The following is a 14,651-nucleotide window of genomic DNA, read 5'->3' as shown; positions in this document are numbered from 1 at the left end:
GTTGATGCGCTGCCCAATTGAAAGCAGGGGTCCCTCGGTGGCTTTCTTCACATTTATTCCGCTGCAACTTCCACTTTTGAGATTGTGCTACATAGTGGATTACCACCACCCTCTCTCTTTTAAAAGCAGGTCGCCTCTTTGTCGGAGGACGTTTCTACTGACACGCCCAGCGCGGCACCTGGAGAGACCCAGTTTCCTGCTGAGCAGAGTCCCGAAGACGCCGATTCAGCGGTTGAAGGAAATAATGCCAAGGACGCAGCTGCCATCAAAATTAGCAATGATGGCAAACTGATAAAAGGTAAGACCTCCATCAAGCCTTGTCTTTTAAGAGGACAAAGTCACATTTATGCAACCCGAGAAACCTTCAGTCTGGCTCCAGCCACTCCCACCCCACACCTCTAAAAGGTGCTGTTGAATTATGATGAGACAGGCCGTGAAGTAAAAAAGCAAGTAATCCCATGCATTGTTAATTTAAATGCATTCTGATGAATTGGCTAAAATAAGACCTGGAAGGTAAAGGTAAAGGTTCCCCTTGCACATAAGTGCTAGTCATTCCCGACTCTAGGGGGCGCTGCTCATCTCCGTTTCAAAGCCGAAGAGCCAGCGCTGTCCGAAGACGTCTCCATGGTCATGTGGCCTGCATGACTCAACGCCGAAGGCGCACGGAACGCTGTTCCCTTCCCACCAAAGGTGGTTCCTATTTTTCTACTTGCATTTTTACATGCTTTCGAACTGCTAGGTTGGCAGAAGCTGGGGCAAGTAGAGCCACTATGTGGCACTAGGGATTCGAACCACCGAACTGCCAACCTTTCTGATCAACAAGCTCAGCATCTTAGCCACTGAGCGTCCCACTAAGACCTGGAAACAATACAGACTAACAGATTTGGAAGGGATCTTGGAGGTCCAACGCCCTGCTCAAGCAGGAGACCCTTTTTCATTCTGCACAAATGGTTGTCCAATTTCTTAAAAACCTCAGGAAGGCTTGTCTGTCTGTGTATCATTTGAGAAGGCTGTAAAGCACTGTGAAGTCCTATGTGTCTGCTATTTCTATCTGTCCATCCATATCTAACTATCTACCTTATCTATCTATCTCTTATCATCTCTTTCCATCCATCATCCATCGCTCTATGCACTTCTCTCTATATGATCTACTGTATCTATCTATATATCTATCATCTATCTCTATCTACCTACTGTCAGGTGTGCCTCCATCAATAACCAATAAAGAAAATTCCCAACTCCATTGTGGAATTAAGAATACTTTTACTGGTTATGAAAAGATAGCAGCAAAAGGAAAGCAAGATCTGGGCCAGAAAGGCACGAACATGTATATATCAAATGATTACCCCGCACCCTCTCCCCAGTTACCCCAACCCAATGTCCAATCTGCAACTTCCTAAGGCGTCATGTGGGGTGCATCTTCAAAAAGCCTCATCAAGTTGGTATGTGAGATGGTTGGCCTTGATCAAGTCCAAACACAAGCAATCAGCATGTTCAGAAGATGGTGAGAACAAAACTCCCTTCTACATAACTCCTCCAGTACCATAAGATTCCCTTTCCAAATACCATAAGCCCCCACCCTCCCTGTTTCTATGGCAGGCAATAGCAAGCAAGTGAAGCAGAGGCTGACACCTACCTACCTACCTTCCTACTTACTATCTTATCTATCTATCTCATCTCCCTATTTCATCTGTGTACCTAGTTGTCTTATCTGTCCCATAGAATCATAAGGCCTGAATCAAACCTCATAGAATCGAACTTCAAGCCTTGCAGCACCCATAACATCTGGAGGCAAGCCGTTTCTACTCATTCATTGTTCTGTCGGGAAATTTCTCCTTAGTTCTAGTTGGATCTCTCTTTGATTACTTTCCACCCATTACATCTTGTCCTGCCCTCAGATGCTTTGGAGAAGTGGTTGACGATGTTGAAACGAATGTGGCGCAGTGGTTAAATGCAGCACTGCAGGCTACTGCTAGATCAGCAGGTCAGCGGTTCAAATCTCACCGGCTCAGGGTTGACTCAGCCTTCCATCCTTCCGAGGTGGGTAAAATGAGGACCCAGATTGTTGGGGGCAATATGCTGACTCTCTGTAAACCGCTTAGAGAGGCCTGAAAGGCCTGTGAAGCGGTATATAAGTCTACTGCTATTGCTATTGCTATGTCAGGAAGGGGTCCCAGTTGTATTTTTTTTCCACAGACTGGCAGCCTAATCCAGGTCCAAATGATGTCCCTACTACCCAAACAGAGGGTGGTTATTATTCAGGGGTAAAAACCCGGGTTAACTCCCTGCAAGTAGAAAAGCAGCTCTCATGAGTAATTGCAAATCATATAAAGGGCATTTCCAACTTAGTGGGCAGATACATCCACACGGTTTACTCCATCCCTTTAATAGAAAGTCAATTTACTAAAGATTTTTGTGTCCCTTCAAAAGCAACTGCGCTCTTTATCTCCAGGGGGGGGAAAGCATGCTTGGAAAGATACTTTCAGTTTTTTATATATATTAATCCTCCCCCACTCTCGTTCTTTTAAGAGATATCTTTTGAAAAAATTAGACAGCAGGATGTACGGTCACAATATTTTCTTGTGTATTTTTATCCCGACGTGACAGCTAATTAGAGAGAACCACAAAAAACAAACAGATATCAGAGTGCTGTGCCAAGCTCCAGCACAATATGTCTATGGAGATTCTCAGTCCTCCAGGTCAAGATTGTCCCAAAGATGCTTTTTTTTCCCCCAAGAAGCAGCTGGACTTTTTGGTTTGTCTTTCAAAACGTCTCACTTTTCATCCAAGAAGCTTTTTCAGCTCTGACTGGATGATGGGGAGTGGAAGGATTGATACTCCTTGCAGACAGCTGGTCATTTACATCCTTTGAGAGCAGTGGTTCTCAACCTGTGGGTCGGGACCCTTTTGGGGGTCGAACGACCCTTTCACAGGGGTCGCCTAAGACCATCGGAAAACACATATTTTTGAAAAAATATGGAAAACATAAAATAATCTTATGGTTGTGGGTCACCACAACATGAACTGTATTAAAGGGTCGCCACATTAGGAAGGTTGAGACCCACTGTTTTAGAGGGTCTTTGAGGTCGCTTGGAGGTTTAGCTATGTCCTCAGGGTCACCTGAGTGGTGCAAATGGGTGAGGAACTTTCTTGGCACTGTTGTCGATATACGTGTGGTTTTCTTTTTTTCTCCCCGATGGGATTCATGTCTAATTTCCTTGGCATTTCATCTTTCTTAAGACCTGCAACCAGGGCAAAATAGTCCTCGACCTACGAACACAACTGAGCCCAACATTTTTGTTGCTAAGCGAGACAGTCGTTAAGTTAAGGACCTTTGCGACTTCAGCACAGTAGCAAAGGAGAGGCGTTTTAAGCCAGTGGTTGCAGCCTGGTTCTGTTTTGCAACCAAGGGACCCCGTGCTCTGATGCAAAACGGTCCTTCCAGGTATCTGGTTGCAAATTTTGCATCTTGTAATCCCCATTTTCCATTTATATTGAGCAGTTCTGCTTTTCTTCTCCATTATGTCCAGGTGTCGTCCCCCGTCACCTCCGGGCTACTAGCAAGCACAGGTTCCTTTAAGCTTGCTGGGGCCTCCCTTGTGCGTGTCAAGGAAGCTGTTTTGATTACCCAAAGGTCTTGGATGGATAACTGAGCTTACCCTTAATCCATAGAAAATAACTAGTCTGAAGAATCCCAAAACTCCTGGGGAAAAACTTACTGCTTTAGTCCAAATAATGATGCGGCCAGGCGTGATACACTCAGAAGGGGATTCCATAGCATAATTCTGTTTTTGCAGAGGGAACATCCTTCTTTCATTCAAGGACCATATTTTGGGGGGGGGGTTCTTTGGGGGAAACACATGGTTGCAAAGTATTAATAGGCCGAGGCAAAAATGGGTGGAGGGAACCGATTGCTTTCTGATACTTGCTTTCTGGGTTCATTTTTCTCCCTCTGTATCCTACCCTGGTCTGAACAGATTTTTTTTTTCAAAAAGGAGAATTGCAATTCAGCCAAGGGCAGCACGAACGAAGCTGGGGGCTGCATCCTCCTCTATTCTATGAAACCAGGGGTCAACAACCTTTAACACTCAAACTGGAAGCCCCCCCCCCATCTCTAGTTAAATTCTGGAGCCGATCGGAAGTCCGGTTCCCCCACCATAGAGTCTCCTCCTAGCGCAGCATCCTTTTTCCTCTACCTGTCCTAACCAAAAAACCTATCAGTTGTGGAGCTGACTGGCAACAGGGAGCCGCAGCAGAGGGATGAAAGAGCCACATGCGGCTCCAGAGCCAACCCTTGTATTTCTGTTCTTCCTATCTCACCTCCTATCCCAATAAAAAAAACCTTGGCAACTTGCAGTAAAAATATTTATTTATTTATATCTTGCCTTTTATTTTATTGTTTACAAATAACTCAAGCTGGCAAAGATATCTGGCAAAGTTTCCTCCTTCACAACAGCAACCCTGTGAGATGACGTGAGCTGAGAGAGAAGGAATGGCCCAAAGTCACTCAAACAGCTTTTATGGCTAAGGCAGGACTAAAACTCACCATTTCCTGATTGATCTAAAATTACCCAGCCATCTATCATGGCTAAGATGGGACTAGAATTCACAGTTGCCTGACAATTGACCTAAAGTCACCTCGCTAACTTTCATTCCTAAGGTGGGACTAGAACTCACCATCTCCTAGTGATTGACCCAAATTTACCCAGCCAGCGATCACAGCTAAGATGGGACTAGAATACACAGTCGCCTGGCGATTGACCTAAAGTCACCCCGCTAACTTTCATTCCTAAGATTGGGACAAGAACTCACCGTCTCCTGTTTCCTAGCCAGCCACCTCAACCACCAAACAGTTTTCAACTTTGCAGTGACTGCTTTACAGATAATCCTTTCCTCTCCCACAGTGTCATTTGCACCCATCAGCTTTGCAATCCGGGCCAAAGAAAACGATATGCTCCCCTTGGAGAAGAACCGGGTGAAGCTCGATGACGATAGTGACGAGGAGGAGGAAGAAGGCAAAGAGGGCCAGGAGAACGCCAGTAGCACCTCCAACAGCGCCGCCCTCCTGGCCTCCTCCAGCAGTGCCCCGGAAGAAAAAAAGCCCCAGCTGACCCAGGAAGAGCTGGAAGCCAAGCAAGGTAAGAATTGTACGGTCTGGACCGACTGGGATTTATAAGAGCTGTGGTGGCACAGTGGTTAGAGTGAGTACTGCAGGCTACTTCTGTTGATCACCGGCTGCCAGCAGTTTGGCAGTTCAAATCTCTCCAGGCTGACCCATCCTTCTGAGGTGGGCCAAATGAGGATCCAGATTGTTGGGGGCAAGAGGCTGAGTCTGTAAACTGCTTAGAGAGGGTTGTAAACGCACTGTGAAGCGGTACATAAGTCTTAAGTCAGTGTTTCTCAACTTTGGTAAGTTTAAGGCCTGTGGACTTCAACTCCCAGAATTCCCCAGCCAGCGTTGAAGTCCACAGGACTTAAAGTCGCCAAGGTTGAGAAACAGTGGTCTAAGTGCTATTACTAGTGTTGTTGTTGTTCTTCCTTCCTTTCCTTCCTCCCTGTGCATATTGGTTACAATGAAGTATTGCAGGCTAATTCTGCCCACTGCCAACGATTTGATCCTCACCGCTGAAGGTTAACTCAACCTTCTATCCTTCCAAGGTGGGTAAAATGAGGATCTATATTGTTGGGGACAAGAGGCTAACTCTGTAAACCACTTAGACAGGGCTGCAAAGCACTGCGAAGCAGTATATAAGTCTAAGTGCTATTGCTATATATCACCCCGTTTGAAAGCTAATTCATTTAGCAACAGAGCTCCATTGTGGTTTTAAAGTTGAGGATTACCTGTATGAAATATTCACTTTAAAACAGCAATGCTGGCTTATTTTATACAAAGGTAGCCATCACACACGAAATGTACTTGCAAGTAAAGTAACCGAGCCATTCATGGTCCTTGACATTTGATATATCAGACACAAAATAAATGAGGCAGAGGAGGAGAGGAAACGTTACTCTCCTTTCCATTTTTCCTTTCCTGAAAGAATGGCGCCAGGTGATAATTAAATCTGCATTTATGTGTGTCTAATTCAATAAAACGCAGCAGCGTAATTTGATAAGGGAAGTCTCACGAAGCAGCCACAGTGATAGGGTTGACTTTGAGCTGCTGCAAAGACTCCTCCACAAAGTGCAAACATATGATTGCTAATTAAAAAAAATTGTGAAGTCATTTGCAAATAAAATTACCTGTTTTTCAATGTGTGTATGTGTTTGTATGTATGTATACATACATACATACATACATACATACATACATACATACATACTAGCTGGATACCTGTGCTTTGCAGCAATACTATGTGATCAGGCAATGCAGGAGAAATCCTGTTCAATCCGTTGGCTCAGTGGTGGTTGGTGATTGAAACACATAAGGGAATATCGTTCCCGCCGCCTTGAGTCCGGAACCAGTTCCATAAGTGGAAAACGTAGACATTTTGGTGAGGTACCGATGTTTAATACTGTAAGGAGCCCCAGACCGCTCCTGCGTGAAGGAGTGGAACGTCTGCCAGTTTGAACTGAGGTAACAGAATGTGAGGCAACTGGCAGTTGGAACAGAGTTGTTTTTAGGTGAGGAGGGGGAGTAGAATTTCTTAACTCCTTAGCATCAGAGCGTGTTAATATAAGGCAACTGGCAGTTGGAACAGAGTTCTTTGCAGGTGAGGAGGGGGAGTAGAACTCCTTAGCATCAGAGCATGTTAATTACTGTATAAGAAATACTAATGATCTGATAGTCATTTCGAAAAATCCTTTCTTGGCAAGCACCTAGAAGCCAAGAGAAACATGAGTGCCAAATTTCAAGTTTGCAAGCTTTACGATTCTGGAGATTTTGTGATGTCATGTGAGTGGCATTTTGCTTTTATATATATAGATATATCCTACAAGAAGTCTTAAAGGGCAGAGAGAGGGTATCAGGTTCCAGAGGCAGAGAATTACTGCTCAGTACTTTATCCCATGTCTGCAGGTTAAAAAAAAGGAAGACATGGCAGGCTGAATTTCAGGGGAAATCATTCTCCTCCTTTCATATTCGGAAAATAGACAATATTTTAAAATACTGTTTACAAATCTTGATAAAGTCCCTTTTTAATATCCTCTCACAGATGTACATCAGCACTAAAGACACCAAAGCCCATTTCATTTGTAAAATACCAATGAAATGCGAAGCTTGCTGGGAAACCAGACATAACAGAGTTCACTATATTTTTTTTAATGGTTCTGTTTAAACCCAGATCATTAATCCAGGAAGTGTGAATGGATGCCCTAAATCAGGGGTGTCAAACTCAATTTCATTAAGAGCCAGATCGGGTTTGTGTTTGACTCTGTGGGGGCGTGGAGGGTGTGGCCATGGTGGGTGAGGCCAGCTCGACGTCACTCATGTTGGCGGTGCAGGTGATGAGCCAAGCGCTCTCCAAGTGAAAACGGGCTTCCAAGCTCTGCTTTCAGCTCCGACAGCCTCCTGCAACCCTCTGCCAGCCAAAATGGAGCTCAGGAAGGCCGCAAGTAACTCTCCCAAGCTCCGTTTTTGTTGGCAGAATCACTGCAGGCCAGTCCTTCACTGTTTCCCGGGCAGCCCTGCTGGCCAGATCTAAGCACCCCGCGGGCCGAATCCATGCCCCAGGCCTTGAGTTTGACACCCCTGACCTAAATTATACAGAATATTCTTATTAATAAATGCTGCACATGCCAAGGCCACTCAGAGTTGCCTCCAACCACAGTATGGGCGGCATATGAATTTAAGAAAAACAATACATGAAATTTAAAGTGGCTTCCAGAGGGGTTCAAATACACCATTTGAATAACCCCACATTATGAGAAATCATCTGACTCTCGGGGGCTAAGTCAAGCCATAGCAATAGCCCTTAGACTTTTATACCACTTCATAGTGTTTTTACAGCCCTCTCTAAGCGGTTTACAGAGTCCGCATATTGCCCCAACTATCTGGTCCTCATTTTATTGACCTTGGAAGGATGGAAGTCTGAGTCAACGTTGACACGGTCAGGATCGAACTCCCAGCAGTGGGCAGAATTACCCTGCAATACTGCATTCATATCACTGAATTAGGAAGGGAGGGATGGCAGGAAGAGCAATACCTCTGCTTCACAGTGCTTTACAGCCCACTCTAAGCGGTTTGAAAAGTCGGTATCGTGCCCCCAACGATCTGGCTCCTCATTTTACCAACCTTGGATGGATGGAAGACTGAATCGCCCTTGAGCTGGTGAGAATCAAACTGCTAGCAGTGGGCAGTTAGCCTGCAATACTGCATTTCTAACCATTGCGCCACCACGGCTCTAGAACTGTTTAATAGAGTCAAAATATTGTATGCAAGCAAACATAAGGAAATGGTTTTTAAAAGTGCATTGACAAACTGTACAAGAAGCCTTAATTCATTTAAGCCACAGCTCTTTTACATGTGTGGGTGTATTCAGGAGAGTTTATTTTACCAGGGCAGGGCAGCGATTATAAATGGCAGGAAGCCCTTTAATTAATTGTGACTTATAGCTCCAACCAAGTAATGATTCAGAGGCAGGTCGTGTCCAGGGGCAGACATCTGAACGGTCGGTCTCCGCTTTGGAAACACAAAGTCCTGTGTTGGTTTGGTTCTTGGCAGTTATTCCCCTGCATGTTTTCCTCCCATTTTGTTCAAAAAAACGGCAGCGCCAACAATGTCGCAATGGCCTTACCGGGACCGTGCATTCACTCCTCCACAAGGCACTCTTGAGTGATTGAAGCCTCATCCACCGTCCATCCACACTTAAAACGTGGAGGGCACCATTGCCTGATAAAATCAATGGTCTTTTTTCTTCTTCTCTTTTTCCCAGCAACCCATGCTAAGAGAAGCATTCATAACATGACATGGCTTAAACACACATCTTGCCATTGTTGCACGCACAAACACACAGAGGCTACTTTAATTAGCACAGCTAGCGACAAAGAAAGCTGTTGAGCGTGCCGCTAACGGGACTTGCATGCTAACCCCCCTTCTGTCTCCATCGCTTGGTTCTAGCACAGCGTCGGAAAAAGTCTGCGTAAGCAGAAAACATTTCCATGGTAATTGTACCCATCGTAGAAGAGGCAGGGAGCTGCAACAACTAAGAAATAATTAGAATAAGAAATAATTAGCAAGGCAAGACGCACGTGATGGCAATCAGCGAGAATGTTTAACTTAGTTTAGAAAGTAGTTCTCAGAAGTATTGTTTTCCACCTCTCCAATTTATGCCCCAATTAATCTTCCCCTGTATTGTATAATGCTTAAATTTCCTTTAACCTTGAGTCTCTGCTTGGCCTTGGAGGTAGCTGGGTTACCTGCCTTCTGCTTTGTTCATCCAGCATTAGGGCAGAGTTGGGTTCTTTGAATTTGTGCGATGCAAAATAAATAAATTAAGCTCAATCTTTAGCTTAATAGGAGATGGTGAGAACAGTTCTGCATGAGAGCCAGAAAAAGAGAGACCATAGATTAGGTCTCATGTTGCACACCTCTGGACCCAGCCTAAATCTGTCCTGATTTAGGCTTCTCCAAAAAGCACGAAGCAGATTCCTGGTCCTGGCAAAACCCCTTTTATTAAACGAATGTGAATGCCTCTCATTCACATTTAGCAAAGGCTGGCAAACAGTCTTTCAAAGGTGAACTTATGACCACAGGCCTTATCTATCTTGGAAAGCTGTCATGTAAATATTTTCCAAATGAGGTGCTGTGCAAGGAAAGACTGGGCACAGAGTCTCTGAGATTCACAGACAGATCTTCACACTCCTGAAACGAACAAATGAACAAATTGTTTCATGCAAAAGCCCCCCCCCCTCCTTTCGCTCCTCTTTTATTTCCTCTGGGAGGGGCCATTCACCTTCCACCTGTGGCTTTACTCCCAAGTTGACCCTGATTTCTGAGCTGTTCTTCTAGCAGCTCTGCACATGCGCACAATGGGAATAGGCTCCAGCTGTTCTTCTGCCCCACTGATGTCCAACTCCAAAGGCAGCTGATAACTGTCAGACAGCCCGGGCCGCCTCTCTGCCTCCGACCCAGAGCCCTCATCAGAGCCCCAGACTCCAGGACTGGCCCATGTTCCTCCCCAACCTCCTCACTGTCCGAATCTGCAGCCAGCTCTGCTGGCCACTGATGGGCCACAACAAAACCTTAGTTCTGTTGCCTTTTTCTGCCTTAGTTCTTAATAGCCAGGATCTAATGGTTACTCCCACATTCCAGCTTGCTCTGTCCTGATTGAGGCGCTCTTTTTTCAAAGTCTTGTCCCAGCCTTGTTTGAGTTCTTTCTGTAGTTCTATTCGTAGCTCCATCTCAAGAGATCTGCTGCTCCTTCAGAATGTGTCCCTGGTCATGCCTAACATCTGGATGCCTCCAGTAGAAAAGAATGTTTGTAGCTCAGGGTTCTTAATGGTCTCTGAGCTCGGAAACACCTGTGGGTGTTTCATGACCTAAATGTTCTATCTAGGCTTTTCAAGAGCGTGAAGCAACTACTTTTCCTGACAAAAACCCCTTTTATTAACTGACTGTGAATTCTGCTCATTCGCATGCAGCAAAGACTTTCAAGGAAGGATTTACAGTCACAGACCTTATCTGGCTTGGAGAGCTGCCAGGCTATGTCTGCAAAACTTGGCAAGGAGTCTCGGAGAGTCAGGAACCAATTAAGCGAATTAACAGTCTCCTGCAAATGCCCCCTCCCCTTTTGCTCCTCTTTTATTTCCTCTGGGAGGGGCCAATCACCTTCCACCTGTGGCTTTACTCCCAAGTCGGCCCTTGTTCCTTAGCTGTTCCCTTCTCCTGGCAGCTCTGCGCATGCGCAAACTGGGAACAGGCTCCAGCTGTTCTTCTGCCCCACTGATCTCCAACTCTGAAGGCAGCTGATAACTGTCGGACGGCCCTGGCCCCATCTTTGCCTCTGACGCAGAGCCCTCGTCAGACTACAGGACCAGCCCATGTTCCTCCCCAACCTCCTCACTGTTGGAATCTGCTGCCACAACACTAACTAGCAGGCCACAACACTAACTAGGTAACATCATCAGTGCTAGAAGGGGATGGGGTTTTCAGAGTGGAGAAGAAGCGGAGGAGGTCTGTAGGGTCCTTAGTGCTCTCTGAGCTTGGTGGTTTCCTTGCAAACATTTCATTACCCAACTAGATAACTTCCATGGTGCTAGGAGGGAGTGGGGTTTGTTCTCTGTTTAGTCTCTGTCTCACTCCCTGATAACCTTTTCTCAGAATTTATGGCAGCTTCATCTTTGCTATTTTGTCTTAGTCCTTTGTTCTTTTGTTAGCTAATGAAAAGCCGTCTTTGGAAACCCCTGCTGTTTGATGTTTTTAGAGCAGTCACAGCACTTCGCATTCTTTCTTTCTTTTTTTTAAAGAAACTTTTGTTCTGCCTCTTACACATTTTTAAGGTGTTCTTCCAAACACTATTTAAAAGGCCATGTAAGTTTTGGATGGTGGTGTTTTGTTTTTTTATTAAGTTGCCTGATTTTTCAGACGATCATGCAGCTTGGCGTTAAGAAACGGTTGGATCTCCCAACATCTTAAGTTAAATGACGGTCTCTTCTCTTTTTCCTCCTCCACCACCACCAGCAAAACAGAAATTGGAAGACCGATTGGCGGCTGCAGCCAGAGAAAAACTAGCCCAGGCTTCCAAAGAATCGAAAGAGAAGCAGCTTCAAGCAGAACGGAAGAGAAAAGCTGCCCTCTTTTTGCAGAATCTGAAGAATCCACTGGCAGACATGGAAGTTGAAAAAATGGAGGAAAGTGCCTTTAACCTAGAGGTGAGCAAAAGAGACATGATTAACACCGCAGTGGGAGTTTGTCATGGCAGGTGGAGAAAACCTTGAGAGAGTGGACAAAGAGATAGCAATAGCAATAGCACTTAGACTTATATACTGCTTCATAGTGCTTTTACAGCCCTCTCTAAGCGGTTTAATGCTTTGGGTGAGCATAAGCTAGAGCAATTCACCAGAAAAAAAATACAGTCCTTAATTAGCTTTACAATGTGAAGAAAATGAATTACAAACTAACTGTGTAATTCATGACTTGCATCCCGTTAATTTGATGCAATGATGCATGAAGTTCAACTTCCCTTCTGTTTGTTGTTCAACACAACGTTTACCTCAATGCAACTCAAACCTGGCTGAGATGGGAAGTCAAACTGCCAAACTGCAGCTAGCAGTCAGCTGAAGTAGCCTGCAGTACTGCTCTCTAATCATTGCATTACCTCGGCTCACGCTGCCAAGGGAAGTGTTAGATAAGAGACTGCATAGCTCAGAGCTGCATACAAGATGGAGAAAGATGCTCAGAAGGGACCCTCCCTAGTTTCTCAAGCTGTAAAGGGGGTGGCTATAATGGTAGTGTAGGAAAGGCCTCAGGAGATGGAAGGGATGCTGCCTATGGAATGGTCAGATAACTGCATTGTAGCCCTGAGCTGCACAATCGGTGGAGAAAGAGAAGGCATCCTCCCTAGTTTCTTGGGCTGCAAAGGAGAGGCTGTAATGGCATGTGAGAAAGACCTTGGGAGACAGGGAGAAGAGATGCTGCTTAGGGAAGAGTCAGATAAGAGACAGCATAGTCCAGAGCTGCATAAAGGGCGAAGAAAGAGGCTTAGAAGGGACCCTCCCTAGTTTCTTATCCTTTAAAGGGGATGGCTGCAATGGTGTATGAGAAAGACACTGTGAAACAGGACAGAGATAAGGTGTTTAGGCAATGTCAGATAAAAGAAGGCATGCCCCTCACCCCACAGCTGCATAATAGGTGAAGAAAGAAACTCAGAAGGGACCCTCCCTAGTTTCTCAGCCTGTAAAGGAGACAATGGGAAATTTTTACTTTCAGACTTGTAAAATTCTATTCATGTAAATTCTATTCCACAAAAGTAGAATTACTTCCTCTGGCCGTATTTCCCGTCTGGTCCACCTGGTAAGGCTAACCAAATTGCCAAGAAGCTGTTTTGAGACGGGCAAGGGGAGAGCTACCAGTACTGCTGAAAACATTAGTGTTGACTGAAATTGAATTAGAAGTATTCTTTAAAGAAAGGAAGGGAAAAAATAGTCTAAAATGAACCACACGTTGGTCTTTGGGGAATATAAGGAATTGTGATAAATGGACCTGTCCCACTCTTCCTGATGCCTCCAAAATGAGGCAAATCATCCATGTTTAAAGGGCAGGTTTTTTGTATTTGGTAAACTATAGGAGGAAAAAATGCTAAGATTTGCATTTCTAATAAAAGCGTACATTATTTGCATTTCCCAAACACATCTGTGAACCGGAGTATAATTATCTCTCCAGATAACATATTTTTTTCATGGGGCGGCATTGCGTAGGGGGAAGTGCACACCAAGACATGTCAAAAATTATCACGTTTTGAAGTGACCGCTTGCCATAATGGAGCATATTAGGATCAATCCATAGACACATAGACAAATGCATTTATGCCAGATGAAATGAAGAATTTCCCTCCCCTTCCAGGGTTATTAAGATTTACTTAAGACTTGATAAAGGTAAAGGTTCCCCTCACACATATGTGCTAGTCATTTCTGACTCTAGGGGGCGGTGCTCATCTCCGTTTCAAAGCCGAAGAGCCAGCGCTGTCCGAAGACGTCTCCGTGGTCATGTGGCCAGCATGACTCAACGCTGAAGGTGCACGGAACACTGTTCACTTCCCACCAAAGGGGGTCCCTATTTTCCTACTTGCATTTTTTACGTGCTTTCGAACTGCTAGTTTGGCAGAAGCTGGGACAAGTAATGGGAGCTCACTCTGTTACGCGGCTCTAGGGATTCGAACCTTTCTGATTGACAAGCTCAGCATCTTAGCCACTTAGTCCCTCATTAAGACTTAGTACATTTGTGCTAATTGCAAATAGTGGCAAACATCCTTCCGAGTTCTCCTCATCTTCTTCAGTCCTGCAGTTTTTTTAAGATTTGAGATCTTAAGATCTTTTTTCCAGTTGAGGTCAGGCATTTCAGGCTAAAATTGCACGCTAAAAGCAAAGCCAACGGTGGGACTGATACTATTTTTGAACAAGTATGAGGGTGTTTCTAGCCCTCAGCATGTACAAAAAACTGCTCGGAAAACCAGAGGCAAGAAACACACTTTGCTAATAACTGCATCGCCCTTAATTCCGTGGAGGCAGTGCATTAGAACCGATAGAAGCTTCTGTTTTATTAATTGCGGCTTTTCTTCATCTTCCTTGTTTAGAAATGGGTGAATCGGGGGTCTGAAGCAAAGGTAAAAAAAAAAAAAAACCTAAAAAGCTGTGAGGGGACGTAGTGTTGCCAGGGGCAACCTAAGAACTACGATTCTGAAAATAATTGTCCCCAGAAACTTTGGGGACTTGCTAGCGCTAACGTAGCTCCTGAAAACAAGTTTGGGGGCCTCCAAACCAGGGCAGAGAAAAAATCAAATTAAATTCCTAAGGAACAAAAGTGTATTGTGCTTGATCTTTGGCATCCAAGAGCTGGCAGCAGCTGTCCAAGCATTCTCATTAGGACAAAAAAAAAAATAGCCTGTATTGAGAAAATAAGAATGTTTTTCCCTCCCTCTAAGGGATGATCAGTCATAGCCGAAACCCCCAAGGAGCAGGTGGTACTTTGGCTCTTCCGATCTATTTATTTAATCATC

General features: G+C 44.8%; 1 protein-coding gene across 5 annotated transcripts in view; it reads left to right on the top strand.

Annotated features, from left to right (window-relative positions):
• SFSWAP (splicing factor SWAP) overlaps positions 1 to 14,651 on the top strand; it is a 107,082-nt gene that overhangs the window by 53,099 nt on the left and 39,332 nt on the right. For 4 of the 5 annotated variants that reach the window (XM_087705792.1, XM_087705796.1, XM_087705794.1 and 1 more), the window contains exons 11-13: positions 127 to 298; positions 4,905 to 5,138; positions 11,618 to 11,808. In XM_087705792.1, coding sequence (XP_087561918.1) covers positions 127 to 298; positions 4,905 to 5,138; positions 11,618 to 11,808 — 597 coding nt within the window. The remainder of the gene's footprint in view (positions 1 to 126; positions 299 to 4,904; positions 5,139 to 11,617; positions 11,809 to 14,651) is intronic. The other variant, XM_087705793.1, reaches the window with a different exon arrangement.

Source organism: Thamnophis sirtalis, unplaced genomic scaffold (genome assembly GCF_051295495.1).
Source record: "Thamnophis sirtalis isolate CommonGarterSnake01/CBP01778 unplaced genomic scaffold, rThaSir2_p1.2 scaffold_2, whole genome shotgun sequence".
NCBI lineage: Eukaryota > Metazoa > Chordata > Lepidosauria > Squamata > Natricidae > Thamnophis > Thamnophis sirtalis.
The sequence above is the reverse complement of the archived record's forward strand: the minus strand, read 5'-3'. Positions and strand labels throughout refer to the sequence as shown.